Here is a 22,321-nt window from a genome sequence, read left to right as displayed (position 1 = left end):
ATTTACTCTTGTTTGTTTTGCTTTTTCCGTTCCTATAAAACATGTCAGTGGAATTTTGATAAGTATTGTATTTGATCTGTATATTGCTTTGGGTATAATGAACATTTAAATAATATTAATCCTTCCAGTTCATGAAAACATAATAAATTTCCATTTATTTGTGTCTTCTTAAAATTTTTTCACCAATATTTTGTAGTGTTAGTATACAGAACATTTATCTCCTTGATCAAACTCCTTCCCCAGTCTTATAATTTTTAATGCTATTATGAATTTTATTAAGGTCCTTTTGGATAGTTCATTTTCAGCATCCAGAAATGCTGTTGGCTTTTGTCTTCTGGTTTTGTGTTCTTGTGTGTTGATTTGTACCTTTACTTAAATAAGTTGTTCGTTTTTTAAAAGACTTTGGACATAGAAGACAGAGAGGCAAATTTTTTTCTTTCAAATTTGTGTATCTTCTTTTTATTTTCCTGTCTAGTTCCTCTGATCAGGACATGCAGTCCTATGATGAATAGAAATACAACTAAATGCAATGAGTTTGTGCTTGGGCAGCTGAAAGCTGAGGCACAAGGCCAGGAGCTGCAGTGGAAAACAGTGTTTCTTGTAACAAATAAGGAGAGTAGAAAGTTTAAATAGTTCTATATAGAGAATTTATTTCTGTCGATACAAAAGGGGAAAAATAACTCCTACAGCTGTCACCTCAAAGGGTAAAAGAGTTTATTCTGGAGCCAAATATGAGTAAATGTAGACTGGAATAGTCTTTCCAAATACTATGCTATGATGAGGTAACAGTGTAATGAAAACCTTGGTACCTTACATTGGGTAGGTGAGTTATGGCCAAGCTATAGTGTTTATGCTATTTGATGCCACTTTTAGCCCTTTGATTAGTGTGACTAGGAGTCTGTTTGCACATTCCAAGAGGAATTTTATCAGTTAGTCAAAGGATGTTTGGTCCCATGCAAAGGCCGGCAAGAAGTGGCTCTTCAGGGCTCGGAAATAGTTCAAGATAACTTGTAATTTGGCTCTGGACCTGCAACATTCCAACCTTTCCACATCACTGAATCAGTCAGCCTCTGAAGCACAGCTCTTCCCAGGAATCCTTGTTCCCTTTGTAGCATTTTGTTGAGGATTTTTGCAGCTCTGTTTATTAGTGATATTAAACTGTGATTTTTATTTCATTCTGGTATCCTTATCTGGCTTCATGAACTAAGTTTGGAACTATTCCTTTCTTTTCATTTTTTTTTTTTGCTTCTTTTCATTTCTTTTTACTTTTCTTTTTTTTGAAGAGATTGAGAAGGACTTGCATTAATTCTTTAGGCATTTGTTAATGTTAATTAAAGAAACTATCATTCCCGGTAAGAGTTTTGAGAAATGAAAATTTACCCTGTCAATGACAGGGAAGGCTGGTCATTTTTATTTTCCCTTGAGAAAGAAGAAGAAAAAGAAAAAGAAAACAAGTGACATTTTAAAAAATAAGTGCTTATCAGTGTAAGAACTCTTAAAATTTTGGAATCTGTTACATTTTGATGGTATTCAGTCATCTCTGGAGGTCCAATACAAGAAACATGTCTTGGATTGGTGTTAGTGTGGTCTTGGCCCAATCACCAGCTGATAAAATAGATACAAGCAAATATTCTCTTCTAGGGTTTGAGGGAAGATAAAAACAACTTGGTTATTATCTAAGTATCTACTCTTTACAATTTTTAAATTGGAGTTTATTTTATTTTATTTTGTGAGGCAACATCTTGCTCTGTAGGCCATGCTGACTTTGTAGCCCAAGCTGGCTTCAAACTCATTAGATAGGTTAGGCTGGCCTTGGACTCAGCAATCTTCCTGCCTCAGCTTCCCTGGTTGTAGGATTATAGGCATGCACTACAAGACTGGCCTGACTATTATCAGCCCCAGCTGTGTCTTTGGGTGATTATGTGGAAAGTTTCAATGTAGTAAAGAACAAAATCTTACTGATTTTACTGTTGAAAATATTGGATCGACAATACTTGGTCGGGAAATCAGAAGCTCTATAAATTGTGATCATGTATTCAGTAAATTTGTTTTTGCTTAATTATTTAACTTACTACAATTCTGCTATAACATTTCCATGTTCTTAGTTACCGACAAGCATCAGTTCAAGCCAGAGCAGACACTGTACCGATTCCGCTATGATGATGGCACATTTTACCCGAGAAGTGAGATGCAGGATGTGATTTCGAAGGTAAGGTTGCCTTCAGTCTTATCCACTGAAGGACTCATGTTGCTGTACTTAGGGAGCAAGAAAAGCTATTGAAATCCATGATAAAGTCTTCAAAAGAGAAAACTCTGAAGTTACCACTCTAGTTGTCTTTATCTTATCCAAATTTCTGAAATCCCAGTTGTCTTCCATTTGTTTTCTTCTCTCCTTCTGAATGCAAGTAGAACCTTACTCAGAAGGTACCAGTCATTGACTTTCATGTAGGACAACCTCTGGCCAAGACATTTGTATACATTTTAAAAACACAAACATAAAGACTAACTTAATACCAGTTTTCATTGTAACTTTGACAAATTTTTATATTGAAATAAAATGATCCCACATTTTAGATTTATTGCTGTGTACACTTTGTGTTTAAAGTGTTTCTTACCATTTATATGAAGAAATATTTTAGGTAAACCTTCATATATGTCATACATGTATGACAAGTTCACAGTACAATTCCATCCTGTTCTTCAGAGACTTAACTCCTATTCTTATCATGCATTTCAATATTTGGAGGGACTTTGAATTTTGCTGAGATTGTGCAATGACTCCAGGAAAATGAAAAAGAATTGATAGGTTATTCTGAACATTCCACAGTATGTTTCTTGAATGATCCTACCCTCTTCTCACCTGCATTTGTCTCACACAGGGTGTAAGACTGTATTGTCGACTTCATAGCCTGTTTACTCCAGTGGTCAGGTGAGTCTGCCCCTTATAATGGTCATAAATGGAACAGTTACATTTAATCTTAGAACTTGGATTATTTCATTTTAAGTAATTATTTATCTCAAATATTCCTAAATTTTTCTGGTACTATATATGTAGTGTATTTTCTATTTGTTATGCTTTCAAAGCTTATTTTACTATAATTCTATACCATGATCTTCAGCTGAAACTGAAATAATCCATATTCTATTAATGTTTGATTAATGATAGTTAAATGTCCTATAAATGAATCAGAAATGCTATTTATTCTAAATGTTCACAGCTAGGAAGATTTATATGTTATAATATATATATATATATATATATATATATATATATATATATGAATGACTGAACATTGTATGTATATTTTATATTTCCTTTTGATAGACTTTTCCTTCCAAGACAATATTTTTGTTTGGAAATTAAGAATTATTTTAGATGTACTAAGCATAATTTTGTAGTTTATTAGCTAACTCATTTTCAAAACAAATACATGGTCCAGTTTTATACAAATACATATATTTTTCCAATAATGGATATAGAATGCAAATATTTGCATACAGTGCTTCATTTTACATACTTAACATCAATTATAAGGTCGTACATGGATAGACAGATTATAGATAGATAGATGCATGATAAATGATAGATAGATAGTAGATACATGAGAGATAGATGGATTATGGATATATAGATGAATGATAGATGATAGATGGGTGATAGATAAATTTCAGATAGATGAATAATGGATATAGATTGTTTCCAGGAGTTGCCATGTTGGTATGATGGGATGCCCTGTTATACCATGTAAGCATTGTGAGCAGGTCCTTAAGGAGAACTGGGTGTCCTCTTATCTGAATAAATGTTGTCTAATTTTGCAGCAGACTTCACAATGTAAAGTTGGGAAAGTGAGTGTGGACTGTATAACATACTGCTCCTGCTATAGATCCCTTCCAAATGTTTCAGACAAATTTATATTAAATACTTACCAATTGTATGCATTTTTTCTGCTAAACAAATAGAAAAGAATAATAGCTAACTCTCCATATCATCTGCATATATATAATTATTATGCGCATGAAAATATGTTCAGAAAAATACATTTTTTTCTGTGAGGTTTTATATCAAGAAAGTTACAGTTCTTAGGAATTGATAAGAAAGAATTTTTCTTTGACTAGAAATGACCATTATTTATTTGCTGTATGAGAAACTGTATGGAATTAAAATATAAAACAGATGTACTGTCTGATAATTATTCATCAATACATACAAAATTGATTTATACAGAAAAATCACTTGCTGTTAAGAACCGGATAACTACATCTGGTCCATGGTGGAGTAGCCCTTTCTTTACTGTTGGTGGTTATGGAAATCAAAGTGAAAAGTGATAGACATTAGGAAGATGGAAGTAGACTCAAAATGCAGGAAAGTGAACTTGATTTCTGAGGAACCTAGTTTACATACTGAAATCCCAGAAATTTCAATCACATTTCAGAGAGCTTCTTATGCAAAGGGACACAATAATATGGATATCATCGTGAATTACTGAACAAGGATAAAAGGACAGTAAATGCAGGCTGTGCTTATTAGTCATTTCAAGCTTTTGGCAGCTTTCATTTTGCAAAGACTGCAATTTTCCACCCTCTTTTCATCTGGGCCTAGAAAATGAAATGAATTATAGATTTCTGCCCTTGTGCACAAGACCAGTCATGAGACCCCTTAGGTTTTTCACAGAACTTAATACTTGCCTTTAAGTGACATACTGTGATCTCCCTGGCCTACATACAACAAGTGTAAAGCCAAGCTAGGATTTGAATCTGGTTCCTGGGTTCTTGAATAACCTTTATGCTGGCTTGCTTTTCAGCTTTAAATGATTTCTCAGTCTGGAAAGTCTACTGAACAGAGGAGAGTCTGATATGAGAGCCAGTCAGTCCCCATATTCCCTAGGGATGGATGAAGTGGTTTCATTGTTCCATGTTTTGCTTAGACAGACTGAACAGTTGTAGATTTTACCTGTATCTATTTCAGGTTTGCAGGCTTTATAGAAAGTCCATGAATAACTATAGTGCATATCTCCCTGTCTTCTTGGAGAATGTACACACCAGAGAAGCAAGTGCTCTATTCTCTATACTTTGAAGTTGAAATTTAGCAGCCATAACTTGGGGGTAGAAATTCTATTTTCTTATTATTCTATTAATGATGCCAGTTTTCTAGTTAAATCACTACCAAGTATGATAGCAGTAATAGTCCTGTTTGAAAAAACAATGTAAAAGAAGAAATGCCTTATTTTGGTGTTTTGATGGTTCTGTCTTCTCTTTTATGAGCTGATAGATTTCATCTCACATATACTTTGTTAACTTCTTTTATTTATACATACATTAGGCGATTGCAAGATGATTGGTATATTTTCCTGCTGTATACACTGATACTGAATGGAAGGATTTGCCTGCACCCACACAGTCTCTTGATTAATGTTCTTGCTTTCTTCTTCCTTTGTAGAGATAAAGATTACCATTTAAGGACCTACAAATCTGTGGTCATGGCCAACAAATTGATAGACTGGTTGATTGCACAGGTGAGTGGGCAAATAGATGTTGCCATGCTTCCTTCTTTCCATCTCACTTTGAGTGTGTGAATTGGGAACTTTCAAAGAATTTGATACTTGCCTTCAGGTGACATACTGTATTCTCCCTGGCCTACATTCCTTCAGCTAGTATGAAGCTGAATTAGGATTTGAATCTGATTTCAGGGTTCTTGAATAATCTTTATGCTAGCTTGCTTTTCCAAAAGAATATGCTCCTATTTTAAAATACATTCATCAACAAACAAACAAAACCCAGTAAGCATAATTTGAGTATCAATGAATAGGTATGTTCAGACATTATATTGTTTTGCATGCTTTTCCTACTAATTTGTTTTGAAGTATCTGTTCATTAGTCCTCTCAAGTGATTCTAATCTCCCGTATCATTTTCTCTGTTAGATACCAGCTGGGCTTACATGATAGAAGCTTTAATGTCTACAAGTACAGAGCATACTGTCATTACTATTGCTCAGCCTTGCAAGATCTTGTCTCTGACAGTGTTGAGAAAAATTGTGTGATTTGCTTATAAGTAGAAGAGATTAACACTCATGTCACAGTTAATTTTCAAATATAAACTTACTTAGTTTTTTTCATTATGGGTCAACTAACAAATGCTTGGATATAGTCTACTAACCAGAGGCAAGACACTAAGAAAAGTTGATATGCACTTGAACTTAACTTGCTACCAGGGGCAGGGGGTTTGGTTGGTTGAAATGCAGTCATTACACAAAAATATTTGAGTTAGTTTTAGAAGCAGCCTTATTCTTTTGTTTGCATAAAATATCCTTTTCTTTTAGAGACAGGTAACAAAACTAGATATTCTTAAAATTTTTACTTTTTATTCAACATTTAAACCCTGTTTTTGCATATATATACAGTTTGATATTTTTATTGTTTTGTGTTGATTTCTAAACTTTTGAAGGCCACCCGGTTTGTATTTCATTGAACATAAATTTTTACATTGAGAAGCAAATGTCTTAGATGAATCAGATTATGACTTTGGTAATAACCTGAACCTCATGTCTAGTAGCTCTCCAGTATGATACCTTCTGTCTAATACTTTTATATCACTGGTCATGTGTGCAGCTGGGTGGGTTCTCTGTTCAGTAAGAGAATTCACCTAGAACTCTGCTGGTCTAGAATTAATATGAATTTATACAATACCCAGTATAGGGAAGAAGGCCAAGGAAAATGCATCTAACACAAAGCCTGATGCAAAATCAACATTTACATTCTAACTCAGAAAGTTGGTTGCCAGAATTGCAGGGGGAAATATTTGTATTTTTAAGGGTAAACATTAAGGAAAAATAGGATATGTTTCAGAAAGTCCTAAGCAAGCTGAAATGTTTATCTGATGCCAGTTTTGCTAAAATTGAGTGAGGCAAACTTGGACATGTTACTCCATTTCTGGACTATAGGGTTCTCAACTGCTTATCTTGTCCTAGAATAGACATCATGTCACCTTGCATCAGTCACTGCAGCCTGATATTGTGAAATGCACATGTTTACGACAGACATTCTCTGTTTTTATTGGTGAACTTCACAGTAGAGCATCATGGGCTGCCTTGGGAGAGGAAGGCATAGCAATGGGATGAGAGGGGAACAAACTAAAATGCTTACTGTAGGGGGAAGAAGAAACAAATTGAGGCTCCCTTCCCACCAAGACTCCAATAGACTTATTCTGCATATTCATCAGTGCTGACTGGATTGGGACAATCGATTGTATCAATTAGAGGTGGTTGCAATGCAACAGTCCTTGTGTTGTTTTGAGGTATCCTTGGATGCTGTAGATGTCTGTAATGGCTGATATAGTCTTAGAAAATGCAATGACTTATGTTCTCTTCTGAATATTTACCAGATTGATGCTTTCATAATGGCTTATAAACAAATACCTCATTCCTCCAAGTTAACTTCCTACTGAATAAGTGCATTAATGTATTTCTAAAATATGTGATTTGTTTATGTGTCATGTGCCGACCACCATTTTTATTTTTCAGTTAAAGAAGTTCTTGTTTCATCTCACCCAAACAATTTTTTTGCACCTTTCTTCAGTGCTTTCCTGAAGCATCTGAGTAGACCTGAAAGGATTTTTTTTTAAGATATAGGATCACTACAGTATTTTCAGATTGCATATATACACTCATCTTTTCAACAATGTATTAGTCTGGGAAATATAATATTTAAATAAAACAGTCAAAGATTTCAGTATAAACGTAACACTTTAGCTACTGAAATAAAACATCAGGACAAGTGCAGGATGGTTCTTGCCTTCAAGAAGTTGTTGGTCAGTTGGGCTATTTTTAGATCTTCTGTAAAATTCTCAGCATCATCTTCCATAGAAGTCCTTATGGATCCTCCAGCTAGGCTCAGGGTCTTTTCTGTGCACCAAGTTATCTGAGAGGATCAGGCTAATTAAGACTCTTAACTAGCGGCTTGGAAAGATAGCTCAGCAGTTAAGAACACTGGCTGCTCTTCCAAATGTCTTGAGTTCAATTCCCAACAACCACATGATGGCTTGCAACCATCTGTAATGGGATCTGATGCCCTCTTGTGTCCTACAGGGATACATGCAGGTAGAACACTGTACTCACAATAAATAAATGAATCTTAAAAAAAAAAGAACCATAACTAAATTATTTGATGATATTTAACTAGGACCGAATTGGTCACAAGATCCACATTATTAGAAGGCAGAAAAATGTTTTTTAATTTGAGAGTTTTAACGTGTGATATCTTGAATTTGATGTGATATTTAGGAAATAATAAATATGAATTTTCAAACGAATCCACTAAACTAATCAAACACCTGGGTTGTTGAAGATACAATGCCTATTTGCAGGTACATATGTAGTTTGCTTTGGTGGATAATAGTGTTACAGTTGTCACAGCCAGTGATAACATTAATTTTGGTGTTAAACAGGTGAAAGACATTGTATATACTGGCATTACACTAGTAAAGGAGAGAATGCCCTTGCCTGAGTTCAGCAATTGTAGGAACCTGGACTAGCTAAGGAAAAAGGATATGTTCAAAACTTTGGAAAGTAAAGCTGTAGGTGAATAAAACCAAGACTGTAATATCTTGAAAGCCCAACAGAATGTTTTTGTTTTGATTATTAAAGTTTTGATTGTTAAAAAGACTCTTTAGACCTCTAGAACATGGCATTCATATCTAGCACAGCTGAATTCTGGAACAGCTTATGGTAGAATGACTCCAGAAAAAATATGTTAATTTAGATAAGGGATAAAGAAACAACAAATTAGAATGTTGATGATAGAAATGAAGTAGAAATGTGAGCCGATTTGATAGAGTATTTAAGTGCTATGAAAACGACTTGGGAAAATTACGTAATGTGTGGGAAATGTTCTTTAAATTATAAATCAGGTCCTTAGATCCTCCAGTTTCCTGTTAACATTCACAGTGACTTATTTTTTGGTTAACAGGGTGATTGCCGTACAAGGGAAGAGGCAATGATATTTGCTGTTGGGCTCTGCGACAATGGATTTATGCATCATGGTAGGGACTCTTACCTTGTAAACTCAGAGATGGATTTTATTGTTTTGGGTCTTCTTAGGACATTGGAAGTATCTCAGTGTTCCATAAGGTCAAGGCAACCTGTCTGGGTCTTGTCATGGTCCCCATGAGTCACCGCATCTGCAACTGATTTCACTAGTGGTGGCATTTCTAGGGCAAAGGCTACTAGCTTTTCAAGTTTCTCTCTTGTTTTTCTTGATTGTGTTGACTCCAGAAGAGCCATGCTGAGATGCCAAAGTTTTATTTTCTTTTTAAAAATCTCATATATATGAATTCATTTTATATTAGACTCATAATCTTGCCTGAATGACAGTATATAGTGGAATTATTAGATAACAGCATATATAGTTAATATTTGTTGTTTATCTAGGAAAATATATCCAAAATCATCTTACAGAACTTCATCTTTAGAAATAGTTGAAATAGTTTTTAGTCTACTAAAGTTTCTTTCTTGCATGATAGCTTCAAGCAAATCATTAAACATTAATGTTTTATTTTAATTTTTCCATCTATCAAAGTAAAGAGAGTTTATTCCTCTACTTATGCCATTCTACAAAATCTGGGCACCCAGTCTTTTTTCAATTACTAATGCAATGTGCTTCTCAATATATGTTTGATATTACATTCATATCCATTTATCAACTATGTTCAGAAAGTTATCAATACATGTATGAAAAAGGGCATTGGGTACTAGGTACAGCCATTTTGGGACCATCTTTTCTCATTATGCGTTTCTTGAAGAATTCTGTCCCATATACTTTTGTCTAGATCACTGTGAATATTAAGATAGAGAAATATTGGTCCCCAGAGAGCAGACTATTGATGGAAGAAATTATAATATTCTAAGCACTTAAAACTATAAAATCAGACTGACACCCCTCAATTATTTTTCTTCTTAATCAAAAGTAGCAGTAGGCAGTAATTTGATATAAGCATTTATTGGATAATAATAAGTGATAGCAAAAGCTAAGGTGACAAAAGTCTCCTGCCTGGATTTCTTGGTGCTTCTGTTGCCAACTATGAACAGGCTGTTGTAGGAAATATCATGTGATCATTGGGAAAAATGATTAGATCATGGAGACAAAACTTAACTCAGTCCAGTGTTTTTCCTTTCTATTGTTCACTGTGGTTCATATTGGCTTTCATGGTGTGGTAGATAGCTTCATTTGTCACCATGTTACCAGATGCTCTCCCATTCAGAGTTCACTCATGCATACATCTGCTCCATATTGTTTTCTAGAATCCTGCAAAAGTAATGGAATAGAATGGTTGCCTCTTTGGATTGTTTGAGATATGGCAAACTGTTGACATGTAGTGCTTCGTTTCAGAGTAGGCAGCATGAAGATTTCTTTCATCCTCATTTGGCAGATGAGAAAACTAAAATGCAGAGAGTTTAGGTAGCCTTCTAATTTTCACACTCAGAATTGGCCCCAGACCTGGACTGATTCATCACAAAGCTAAGTGCCCTGGGACCACAGCCTTCCTCTTACTGTGAGTCACCTTGTCCCAACAAGTACACTACAAGGTACTAATGACAAGGTACTAATGAGAAACACAGATTTCTTTTTTAAAGCATTTTGGCAGCTGTCAAGGTCTTATTAAATATGCATTCTTATTATCTGTGTCTACTTGTAGTATAAACAAGGCTAACACAACATAGATCAACATTCCTAGTACTAATGGAAAATATTAACATTTATATAAAAGACAAAAAATTGACCTTTTCAGAAATAAGGTTGTTTGAGAATATTGTTTTGAAACAGAAAAGCTAGCAAGTCATAGAAACTAAAATCAAATTTTACCAAGAAGACATATTTCTAGTTTGAAGTGTTGGACCAACTATGACCTCTCACTGGGAATTACTCACACATAGAAAGACTGTGTGCAACCCATTTGAAGTTTCCCGAGAAGATGCATGACATTAAAACATATTTACGATGTTTTCTGAAAGTGGAAAATGCCCTAAGTTTTTAGGTTTAAACTGCCTGGGTTTAGGCGTTATTTTCTCTCTTTAAATTTATATTTTCCACTTGGACAATGGAAAGTTAAGAAATGCAACATTGGAAAGATAGTACTTATTTTAAAATGCTAAATCTTGTAGATAACTAATTTACAGGGAAGGTATGATAAGTTATCAAAGGAACCTGAGGGATATCTGTGAGGTCACCTTGTCCTAGGAGTCTAAAGCTGAGCTCATTGTTGCCTGGAATTCCCTAGGGTGTGCTGGTATGGAAAGTGAGCCTGAGACCCCAATTTACTGAAATTCTTTCAATCTCTGCATTTCTACAGTCCTTGAAAAAAGTGAATTCAAAGATGAGCCTTTACTTTTCCGCTTTTTTGCCGATGAGGAAATGGAAGGCTCGAATATGAAACACAGGCTTATGAAACATGACTTGAAGGTTGTGGAGAATGTCATCGCTAAGTCACTGTTGGTAAGCCACTGGGTCTTATTTCCTTCCGGTACAGCAATTGGCAGGCGAGTATACTGATACTCTCTGTCTATTTCATTGTTAAGCTCTCCTTGTTCATTTTCAATAATGTTAGCATTTTACATTTCAGATCAAATCCAATGAAGGCAGCTATGGCTTTGGGCTGGAGGACAGAAATAAAGTTCCAATAATAAAGTTAGTGGAAAAGGGATCTAATGCAGAGGTAACATAAATTAGCATTTTTGTTAACAGTTTGTTATCATGTAATATTCTCCAAACTGAAATCATCCTTCACGTTTATTGATGGCTTTGACTCTGAATGATCATTGCTGATGCTCACGTGTCCAACTTGTGTCAAGTGGTGTTCAATTTGTAGCTGCTGAGACTGTGTCTCGGTGATGAGGGCTGGGGGGTGGGGTGGTGGTATTCTAGAGATCTACAGCTTCTCATTGCCCAGTCCCCAGGTGTCATGTTCTGTGATCCCAGAAACTTCCCAGTAGTTGAATCCATCCTGGAGCTCTGTGGGAGCCCCACAGGGTGTGACAAATGTGCTATGCATATCAGATGGTCATTCTGTTTAGCCTAAGACTGTTTCTTCTATCTTCCTCCTCCTCTGTCTTTTCTGTGGGTATAATTATTATCAGTAAAGCAAAAAAAAGGGCTTTCTCATTCGATTAATGCTCATCAGCACTCTTTCACGTCCCTGGGCTTGTAAACAGTGGAATCTTGTGATCATTGACTCCTTCACTGAGAACTACTCACTTGATAGTGGTTATATAATAGGTAGCATTCTAGATTCTGGGAGTTTAGACATGTAGAAAGTAGACACATTTCCCTGTTCTGAGCTTGGATGATAGTTTAGTCTTTAACAGTCTAACCTGAGCTTGAGAACCAAAATCCACATTTTAAAAAAATGTGGTGTGTGCACTTGTAATCCTATGCTTGGGAGGTGGAGGTAGGTGAATTCCTGAGGTCGCAGGCAGCTGTCCTAGGCTGCTTGGTGAATACCAGGGCGATGAGAGACCCTATCTCAAGAAACAAAGGGACAAGGTGGATATCACTTGAGAGGCAACAACCAGGGTTGCCCTCTGGCTGCCACATGCATGCATATGTGTGTACACATATGTGAACTCCCTCCCTCCCTCTCTCTTTTTTTTCCTCCTTTCCCTCTTCCCTCCCTCCTTCCTTCTCTGTTCTTGTGGACATTTTACTTTCCAATGCTGAAACACAGTGATACTGGATTTAAGACTGTTTGCCTTACTGCCTAACTTGCAAGATACATAACCCCTAAACAAATACCTCAGGATTTGGGTCTTTAATGCAAATTCAAGATCTGCAGACATAGAACATAATATGTTTTATCTTCTTATTACTAAATCAGTAGTACTGTGTATATGTTAATGCCAAAGGTCTTTTATTACACCATCAAACAAAAGTGTGCAAGATAAAGCTTTCTATCCAGCATTCCAAGTGTAAATAGATTACCTCTAGTCCAGTTACTCTATTAGTGTATTTGGCCACCAAAATGACCCTGTTTATAGTTCTATAGGAGAAGGTGCTTCTCCCGGGCATTTTTTAGAGACTGCTCTTAGGGCACAGCTTCATCTTGCTGTGCCATAGATAAAATATTGTCTCATCAAGTAGCTGCAGTTCAAAACAGCAGGGAATTTATGTGCAGTCTTGTTGGTTTAGAACATCTGGGCTAGCTGTAGGGGTAATGTCCTTGTCATTTTTCAGCATATTGCATTAGGGTCAACTCTGCTGTTGGCACTTGCTTGGATTCCAGGCCACACCTTCCATTCCTCTGTCCTAGGCACACTCATGCTGATGCTGGCTAGAGATACATATTGTCTGTGGTCAATAATTTCATATATATATATGTATATATATATGGGTTGAAAATTTCTCAGTTCAATAAAAATATTTACATACAATATGTATATATAAATACATATATTTGTATGTAAAGCATATATATAAATAATTGACTTGGAGTTTATGTGTTATAGGACAAGTTTTTATTGTTGCTGTTAAATTAAAGGGTCTGTAACTACAACACTAAGAAAGAGCCAGTGTATAGTGTGCATGGGAGTGGGGGAAGGTTGATTTCAGCAAAGTTGTCAATCCCATTCATAATGATGCCATGGATTATTGTAGCTGTTACTTCATTCATAGTTCTATTATGCAAGTTTGCATATGATATTGTATATCTGTTCTCATATGTATGTCTGTCTGTACATGCTGAGACTTCCCCTGGTTCAGTTTGTGAAAACCAAAAATATTTATTAAATTATCATCCCACTTCTTCTTGCCACTTCTCCCTTAGATGGCTGGCATGGAAGTTGGGAAGAAGATTTTTGCTATTAATGGTGACCTGGTTTTTCTGAGACCTTTCTCTGAAGTCGATTGCTTGCTGAAGTCATGCTTAAACAGCAAAAAGCCTCTGCGAGTCCTCGTGAGCACAAAGCCAAGGGAGTAAGTGACACAGTGATGCATGGATGAGTAAAATAGGGAAACTAACTACCAGGTAGTCATTGATCATCAGGCTCACACATGCACACACACACATGCACACACGGGGACACACAAATACAGAGAATAAATAAATGAATAATTTTTTAAAAGATTTCATATTTATGTTTTTAAATGTACTTTAAATGTATAACTTTCCCCTAATATTCTTTCTATATTGAGCCCTGTAGACTGATCACCCACATATATTAAAGAAAAAATGATCTTTTCTATTTTAGAGACAATATGGCATTAACAACCACATGAATTTATGTGCAGTAAGAATAGGAAGAAACTATGGAGTATAGTACATTAATATATTTGAAAAAATATAAATAAGCTAGAGAGGCATTTGATGTGGGAAATCTTGTAAGTCACAGCACTTATTAATTGGCATGTATATGTCCTTTAGATAGGTACACTGGTTTCCATTGAGGAAAATGTGTTATAAAGACTCTCGTGACTCCCCGCTTGAGGACTTTGCACACTGAGGCCTGTGTCCTGCATCCCCACCCAGTCTACTTGTTAAATATTGGTAGAAACTCATCTCCACTGTGAGGATCAGGCTATGCTTAGAGATGCTGCAGCTTGCCTTGACAAGCAATAGCAGTTATGGTCATCTCATTATAGTTGATAGCACAAAGGTACTTCCATTGTTAACATTTCCATTTGAAAATGAGCATCTAAATCACAGAGATTACCAGTTTTCCCTTGGTTCTAAATTTATGGGATATAAAGAATTGGAAGTCTTTTTTTTAACTTTGACACATTCAAAGTACCTATATAGTTCTACTTATTATGTGTTCACTAACATGTCCCTACCCAATGAGGCTGAACTCATCATTTTTCTTGTCACTCTATGACAGATAGCTGACATAAGTATCTGAATGTGGGAAAGGTTTGTTCCAGCTCATGGTTTCAAAGGATTCAGTTCACAGTTGCTTGGCTCCATGTGCTAGGTCAGAACATGAAGGTGGGGGTGGGTGCAAAGAAATTTCTCTTCATGCTTGACACTGGAAAGGGAGAAATGGAAAGACAGTCAGGAGAAGATGTCGCACCCAACAACACACCTGTCTGACCCTCCACACAGGCCTTGTCTTCTACTTTCCATCACCTCCCAGTAATACAGAATAGTATTAGTTCATTAGGGCATCACACCACCAATAAGGCCAGATCTCTCCGGATCCACTCACTTCCTTAAAGCCCACCATCAGTCAAGGTGAGGACTTTTCCCATTCAACCATAGCAAAAGCACTTAACGGTTTCCTATTCCCTTGATATTTTCCTACATAAGTTGACTCAAGTATAAGAGTGACAGCACAGAGTTTTCTCCTGAGTGAGTTTTCTCCTCTTATGGGACAGGTAACTTCTAGTTTTTCAAGTAAAATAGTTCCAGCTGCTTGTACCGTGGTATGGACAGATCACCTGCAATGTTCACCAGAGCAAGTGACTAGTGGCATAGAGGAATGGGAGGTGGCATAGATGTGGGGACTTCTCAGTGTTCTCCAATCCAGGTTGTCTTAAATAGCAGTGACTTTCCCCTAACTCAGGCATCCAAGGCCACCTGGGAGGGGCATCTTTGGATCAGACCCGGAGAATATGAGGCCTCAGGAGGAACTGTATGGGAGCTTTGTATGTGTTACTCATATTTTCTTAAATTAGAATTTTGTAATTTAAGTAGTATCCTGTTTGGAGGGGAAAAGACAAAAATATGAGAAGTAAATACAACAGAATTTTCTTTTGATTCTAGCTGTGTTTTACATTTGATAACATCAAGGAATTTCTCCAAAAGGCTTTGCAGTGGCTAATTTCATATATTTATTTTGTAACAGAACTAGAACATTCCTTTTGTATAATTTTATTAATTAATTTAATAGGCGATGTGGTTTTCCCACTGGAAACATGATCTCCAAAGATCATTTTTTAAAATTTAATCATGTTTAGTTAGAGGAATTCTGTTTTTTTCCCCTGAAATGGATTTCATGGTGCTGTGTACAAATTTTGTTTAAAAAAGTACAATAGTCTTGAAGAGTGGAAGTCAACTTCACATAGATTTAGTTGAATGGGCAGGCCTTATTCAGAAAGGCTTGGGAGACTGCAGGGAATTATGAATAATCTAATATTCTGGGTTATTGGGAGGTGATGAAATGTAGAATTTGATTGCTAATTGGTGGAGGATGTCCCAGCCCCCTGTGAGTTGTGCCATTCCTGGCGGGTGGGTCTGGCTTGCATAAGGAAGCTAGTGAGCAGAAGCAAGAAGGAAGCCTATAAATGGGATTGCTCTGTTGTCTCTGCTTCAGTTCCTGCCTCATCCTTTGCCATGGCTTCCCTTGGTGATTGACAGTGACCTGTAAGTTGAAATGAGTGCCCCTCTAACTTGCTTTTGGTCTTGTTTTAATTCCAGCAATAGAAACTAGCTAGCAGAGAAATTATTATCTCTTTAATACCCATCAGCATACTACAAAATCAGTTATGGTAGTGAAAACCTCCAATACTTTCTGTGACATGTTTTGCAACAGAATTCAAGGAGCTTGTCCAAACCTAAGTTTACCCAGCTACAAAGTACAGAATATGGACTCAGAGTTTAGCTGTCCCCGTTGCCTGTTGTTTTCCATGGATGCATCTATATAAGACTTTGTTCAGTGTGGACGCTGTGTGGCCTCTCTGCTATATGCACCTTGTGTTGGCCAAGGGCCAGTAAGTTCTCCAAGTGCTTCTCACTCAGTGGCATTTTCCTGGTAGATCCTCTCTAGTTTTCCAGTTTCCTTTGGTCTTGTCCTTAGTAGCAGTCTCCCTTGTCACACCTCTGAAATGGAAGAATTCAGCTGGAAACAGAAATAGATGAAGCAATGACAGGTCCAGTTAGAACCAGGGGGAAGCAATAATATATTCTAGCAAAGATGAGCCTGAGCAATATGGGGGGCTCTTAGCTTTTTCTTCTACCTGTTATTCCCCCACCCCATTCCTCCCCATGAGTGGACATTTCTAGAAAAGGAGGGCTTCCTCAGAAGTCCCTATCACATAAAATTTTATCTTATACAAGTAGATGAATAAGATGCAAGAATATCCATAAGAGACTTAATGCCCAGGAAGTTGAAAAGTCCAGTAGGGGAAAGGTTAACAGCACTGCTCATGCTCCCTGGTAAGGAAGTCTCTACAGTTGTTTCAGCTGATATAGCTGGAGTAGGAATAACCACCTATTGTTCTCTGTATCCTGTTTTGGGGGCTCTGAGCTGGCACATCTGGAGTCTACCCCACCATTATATTTACATCCTGTTGAGGGCCCTGAGTTGTCTCAGCTGGCCACTACCACCTGTTTTTTTCTTATGTTCCAATCTTGGGGTGGGTGCTGTTGGTTAGTCTCTCCCAAGGCTATGTCCTTGCCTGAGATCTCAGGATGTATGCATTGCTAGAAGGAGCTCAGATGTAGTTGACTGTTGATAGAACCTATTGTGGCATTTATGGTTGTATCACCTCATTTTCTGGTTATGTTCAGGACAGTGAAAATCCCAGATTCTGCTGACGGGCTGGGTTTCCAGATCAGAGGTTTTGGCCCATCGGTTGTGCACGCGGTGGGAAGAGGTGAGAGACATCATCCCCCTGATTTGCGAAACTGTGCTCTCATGTGCTTTGGCTGGTCCCTGCCCAACTGAAATGTGTTTAGAATATACATCATCATAGTGCTAGGGGTTGTCCCCTCCCTCTCTTGTAACTCAGTGAAAGTACATTCTGGAAAGAATACATTAAAGAGTAAAATCTCAAAACCTCAAACTGTGTGTGCAGTCCCTCACATCTATATTTCCCATGCTCAGAAGAGCCAGGGCAGAAGGATTGCTGCAAATGTGAGGCAAGCTTGAGCTCAAGTGAGACCTTGCTGAAAAAGCCAAAAGAGAGTCAGATATGGCTCAGTAGGTGAAGTACTTGCCCCACAAACATGACCATGTGAGTTCAGATCTTTAATACCTACATTAAAAACAAAATGCAAGAAAGACCTTTGCAAGGCCAGCATTTGTCTACCTGGGGAGGTAGAGACTGGAGAATTCCCTGGGCTTGCTGGCTGTCTAGTACAGCCAAATGGCAAATCCCAGGTTCAGGGAGGGGCCTGGCTCAAAAACTTAAGGTGAAATGATCTAGGAAAGACGCCTAATATCAACCTCTGGCTTCCAAATGTACACACACACACACACACACACACACACACACACATACACACACACACATACACACACACACACACACACGAATAAATAAACAATTAAATAGTAACCCCCATTTTTTTTTTTTTTGGTTTTTCAAGACAGGGTTTCTCTATTGTTTTGGAGGCTGTCCTTGACCTCGCTCTGTAGACCAGGCTGGCCTTGAACTCACAGAGATCCACCTGCCTCTGCTTCCTGAGTTCTGGGATTAAAGGCATGAGCCACCAATGCCCAGCTGACCCCAAAATTCTTAAGCATACTTGTTACTGTTACAAGTTTGATTGAAGAATGAAAACTCCAGTCATGACTTTTTGTATACTTCAGTTTAAACTAATGGTGACTTTAAGGTTATCTATTTATACTTACCTTAGCAGCAAATAAATGCTTGGGTTTTGGTAGTAATTAAAAAATATGAGTTTTTCAGACTTTGCAGAGAGCCCTGTGGGCTTGACACCAAGTTTATATATTTTCTTCAATTTTTTTCCTTTGAACCCTCAATAAATCACAGCATGAAATTCATTGTAAAAAAATAGTTGTAGTGACTAAAAGCCTCTTTTTATTTTACTTTGCTGCTTTGAAAGGTACATAAAATACCCAAAAGCTCTTGTGATATGTATTTTTGTTTCATCTAACGCTGGTAAAGGGAGTAGAGAGTTCTTAGTGCTGCACATAATAAGTAGCCTGGCTGCTGGAGCAAGAAGGGCCTTGGTGAGCAGAGAAGTCCTGCATTTATGTGATAAGGGGAGGTGGCTGTCTGCAGACATGAAAGATGCATCCGTGTGATCACTCAAACATGACACAAGAAGATGTGGAAAGGGTGTTGCTGTTAGAACCAATTAATTTTATATTACAAAATTAATCAATGTATGCATGATTAAAAAGTAAACCTTCTTTCAAAAAAGTATCTCTTCACGTAGATTTCCACAATGTCGATGAACATTTAAAGCCTTTCCAATAGCCCTTTGATACTGTAGAATGGAAGTATGCCATGATATCACACATGGCTTCTGTTTTCACTAACCTGTAACAGAAGTTTGTCCCATGCTTGGGCACAGTCACTGTAAGCCTGAATTGTGTAACTGTGACCACCATCACTATCTTTTGAGTGGGTGGCTTCTGTGTTCATGATTTTTGTTTCTTAAATGGGAAAGGCGGGATTGGGGTATTTCCTCTCAGATTCTAACCCCCCCCAGTGGTGGTTCATCGTCTAACAGATTGTGTCACAAGAGAAGGTCACTGCAGTCCTTCTTGCCATAATTGCTGCTTCCAGGCCACTAGAGTTCAGTCTTGGATCAATCTATGCACCTCTGTATTCAGAATAGCTTGGGAAATCAAAATAAAACTAAAATGAAACAACACAACACAAATCAACTCAACAGTTTTCCAGAGTCACAGTGCCTGTGCTTCCCGGCTGATGGTCTTTGCCTTCCTGGGCCCTTGTATGTGTCCAGCCATCTTTCCACATGTTCCTTCTCTGCCGGCTCTCTCTGCTTCTCAGACTTGCCTCCTGGTTTCCAAGATACACTTCTTTCTCACATCACTGGCAGACTCAGTATCTAAATACATGTCCCTTTGCATCCTCTATGTATAAAGTTTAGATTCCAGGGTCTTCACACAGGCAGCTGGGGTACCTGGGAGAAGGAGGTACCTCAGTGACTTTCCCAGTCTGTCTCATCTGCACCTCCTACCCCATTCTAAGCTCACACTCAACCCCCGCCCCAGCTCTAAGCTTGCACACAGATAGAACTGCTTGTATATCCAGATGGCCAGATGATTTTCTGATTTAGAGCCTTGTTCCCAGTAGAAATGTCCCTCCTTGCCTAGGGCTCAATTCAGTACAGCAAAACCATTGCTATGATTGAACTTTAGAGGGGACAGAACAGAGACTAAAGGTGTATTCTTAAGTATAAAAGTTTAAAACATGTGCTTATGATTCCTTTATGTGTTAATTGCTTGCAATGAAATTATCTTCTAATATATTGTAAGTTTTATAGACACTGGTTTAATATATGTAATATGTGAAATTTATTAATATTATTTGTTGGTGTTAATTTGCTGTGACTAATATCAATGGTTGGGAAATTTTAAATCACCAGTTAGGACATGCTACCTACATATTTACATAGGTTCATTTACATAGGTACAGATTTATGTATCTATCCACGTAAAGTGACTGGACAGTTGATAACTGCTTAATTCCATTATTCACATATTCTTTTGTTCCCAAACTCTCATTTATTTTCAAACAATCAGTCATAATTGCTAATTAACTCAATTTTTTTCCTTAAGAATTGCTTTTTAGGAGTACAGAGATGTTTCAGTTGAAGAGCTTACCCTATTTGTTGGACCTGAGCTTGAATCTCCAGCACCCACATAAAAATAACAATGCAGAGTGCACACCTATGCATAAACAGGATTCCTGGGGCCTGCTAGACAGCCAGTCTAGCTAATAAGTTAGCTCCAGGGTGGGTGGGGAAGCCTGAAAAAAAAAGAGTGAAAGGTAACAAAGGTGACCTAAGAAATGTTCATTGTTTGCCTCTGGACCATGCATACACAACACACACACACACACACACACACACACACACACACACACACACACACAGACACACACACACACGTGTACATGCACATACGAGCACATGTACTGGTGCACTCATACTCACACATTTGTGTACACCCAAGTGAACATGCCCTCCAAAAATGTAGGATTTTAAAAGAATTTATTTTCACATGCACATTAAATTGTTGGTGTTTGAAAAATAAAAGTAATATTATGTCAGTATTAATGAATTTTGTAAATAAAGTTTATGCTTCTGATCTTTCACTTTTAAACTCTATATTTAGAAAGTTAGATTGAAAGGGAAACATCTGGTTAGCAATATGAAGGTCACTATGCAATATTCCTTCAAAATAATCCTTGTGGAGGCTGTGGAACATTTTGCTAATTGCACTCTGGATCATGGGTGAAGAACAGAAAGATTGAGAGAGCGTTGCTATCTAAACTGGATTCATCAGGAACATTTTAGTAGCTTGGATAAGTTTAAAATTGCTCCTATTTTTCTTTATCTGATATGGGTGAATCCGTTTGCTGACATTTGATTTTGACAAATCTCCCCATTTATATTTAAAGGTACTGTGGCTGCAGCAGCAGGCCTTCACCCAGGACAGTGTATTATCAAAGTAAATGGAATCAATGTCAGCAAAGAGACACATGCCAGTGTCATCGCACATGTTACAGCCTGCCGGAAATACAGGCGGCCAATGAAGGTACACATAAAAATAAATTTAATTGAAAACTTCCTTGAAATAATTAGAGGATGGCATACACTAATGTATGAAAAGCTTTTGGTTTTCAATGTAAGCACAGCACAGTGAATTTCATTATGACTGCTTTATTGGATTAGTTAATCCTAATTACTATTGACTATATTTAAATAGTTGTTATTTTATCATTACATTTTGTTTTTGTAACATTGTTTGTTTAAAAATATGTTCTAAGACACTTTTGTTTCTTCCTTCTGTCCCTTTCTCCCTTTCAAGTCCCATTGTTTCTGGAGGTTGAACCCAGGGCCACATGTATACTAGACAAGTGTCTACCACCGAGCTCCTCCCTCAGTCCTTATTTTTGATAAGAGTTTATTAATGTTAAATATATGGCTATGAAATGTTTTTGTGAGATACTTTAGAATATATACTGAGCAAGATTATATAAATATACTTATGAGGGCTTAGACTCTGCCCCAAATGACTTGAAAGATTTTGATGATCCCTCATAGAAGGCCTCACCCTCCCTGAGGAGTGGATGGGGGATAAGATGGAGGGGTTTGTGGGGCGCAGGGGAGGATGGGAGGGAGAGAGAACTGGAATTGATATGTAAGATAAGATTGTTTCTAATTTAAATAAAGTATATAAAAATAAATATACTCTTCATAACAAATCTTCAATAGAAAGTATAGAGTGTGACTTTTATGTAGTTGGTGGTTAATTTTTAGATATAGCTACTTAGGCAACTTGATTTAGCTTTAGAAGAGGATATCAGAATATATTGCCAGTATTTAACTTTTTGAGAACTATTCTTTGATCCATTATATGCCATCAGAAGATGAGATTGGAACTTGATATAAGCAAAT

The 22,321-nt window shown here is 37.1% G+C and overlaps 1 protein-coding gene across 1 annotated transcript in view; it reads left to right on the top strand.

The window, feature by feature from the left end:
• Prex2 (phosphatidylinositol-3,4,5-trisphosphate dependent Rac exchange factor 2) overlaps positions 1-22,321 on the top strand; it is a 273,913-nt gene that overhangs the window by 114,275 nt on the left and 137,317 nt on the right. Inside the window, 9 exon segments of the mRNA XM_005066754.4 lie at positions 2,106-2,209; positions 2,880-2,929; positions 5,438-5,513; positions 8,962-9,034; positions 11,342-11,484; positions 11,612-11,704; positions 13,808-13,956; positions 17,489-17,574; positions 21,322-21,458. Of these exon segments, the coding sequence (XP_005066811.2) occupies positions 2,106-2,209; positions 2,880-2,929; positions 5,438-5,513; positions 8,962-9,034; positions 11,342-11,484; positions 11,612-11,704; positions 13,808-13,956; positions 17,489-17,574; positions 21,322-21,458 (911 nt within the window).

This window comes from Mesocricetus auratus, unplaced genomic scaffold (genome assembly GCF_017639785.1).
Source record: "Mesocricetus auratus isolate SY011 unplaced genomic scaffold, BCM_Maur_2.0 Super-Scaffold_6730, whole genome shotgun sequence".
In the NCBI taxonomy this organism is placed as follows: Eukaryota; Metazoa; Chordata; class Mammalia; order Rodentia; family Cricetidae; genus Mesocricetus; species Mesocricetus auratus.
This window is presented reverse-complemented; position numbering and strand designations above follow the sequence as displayed.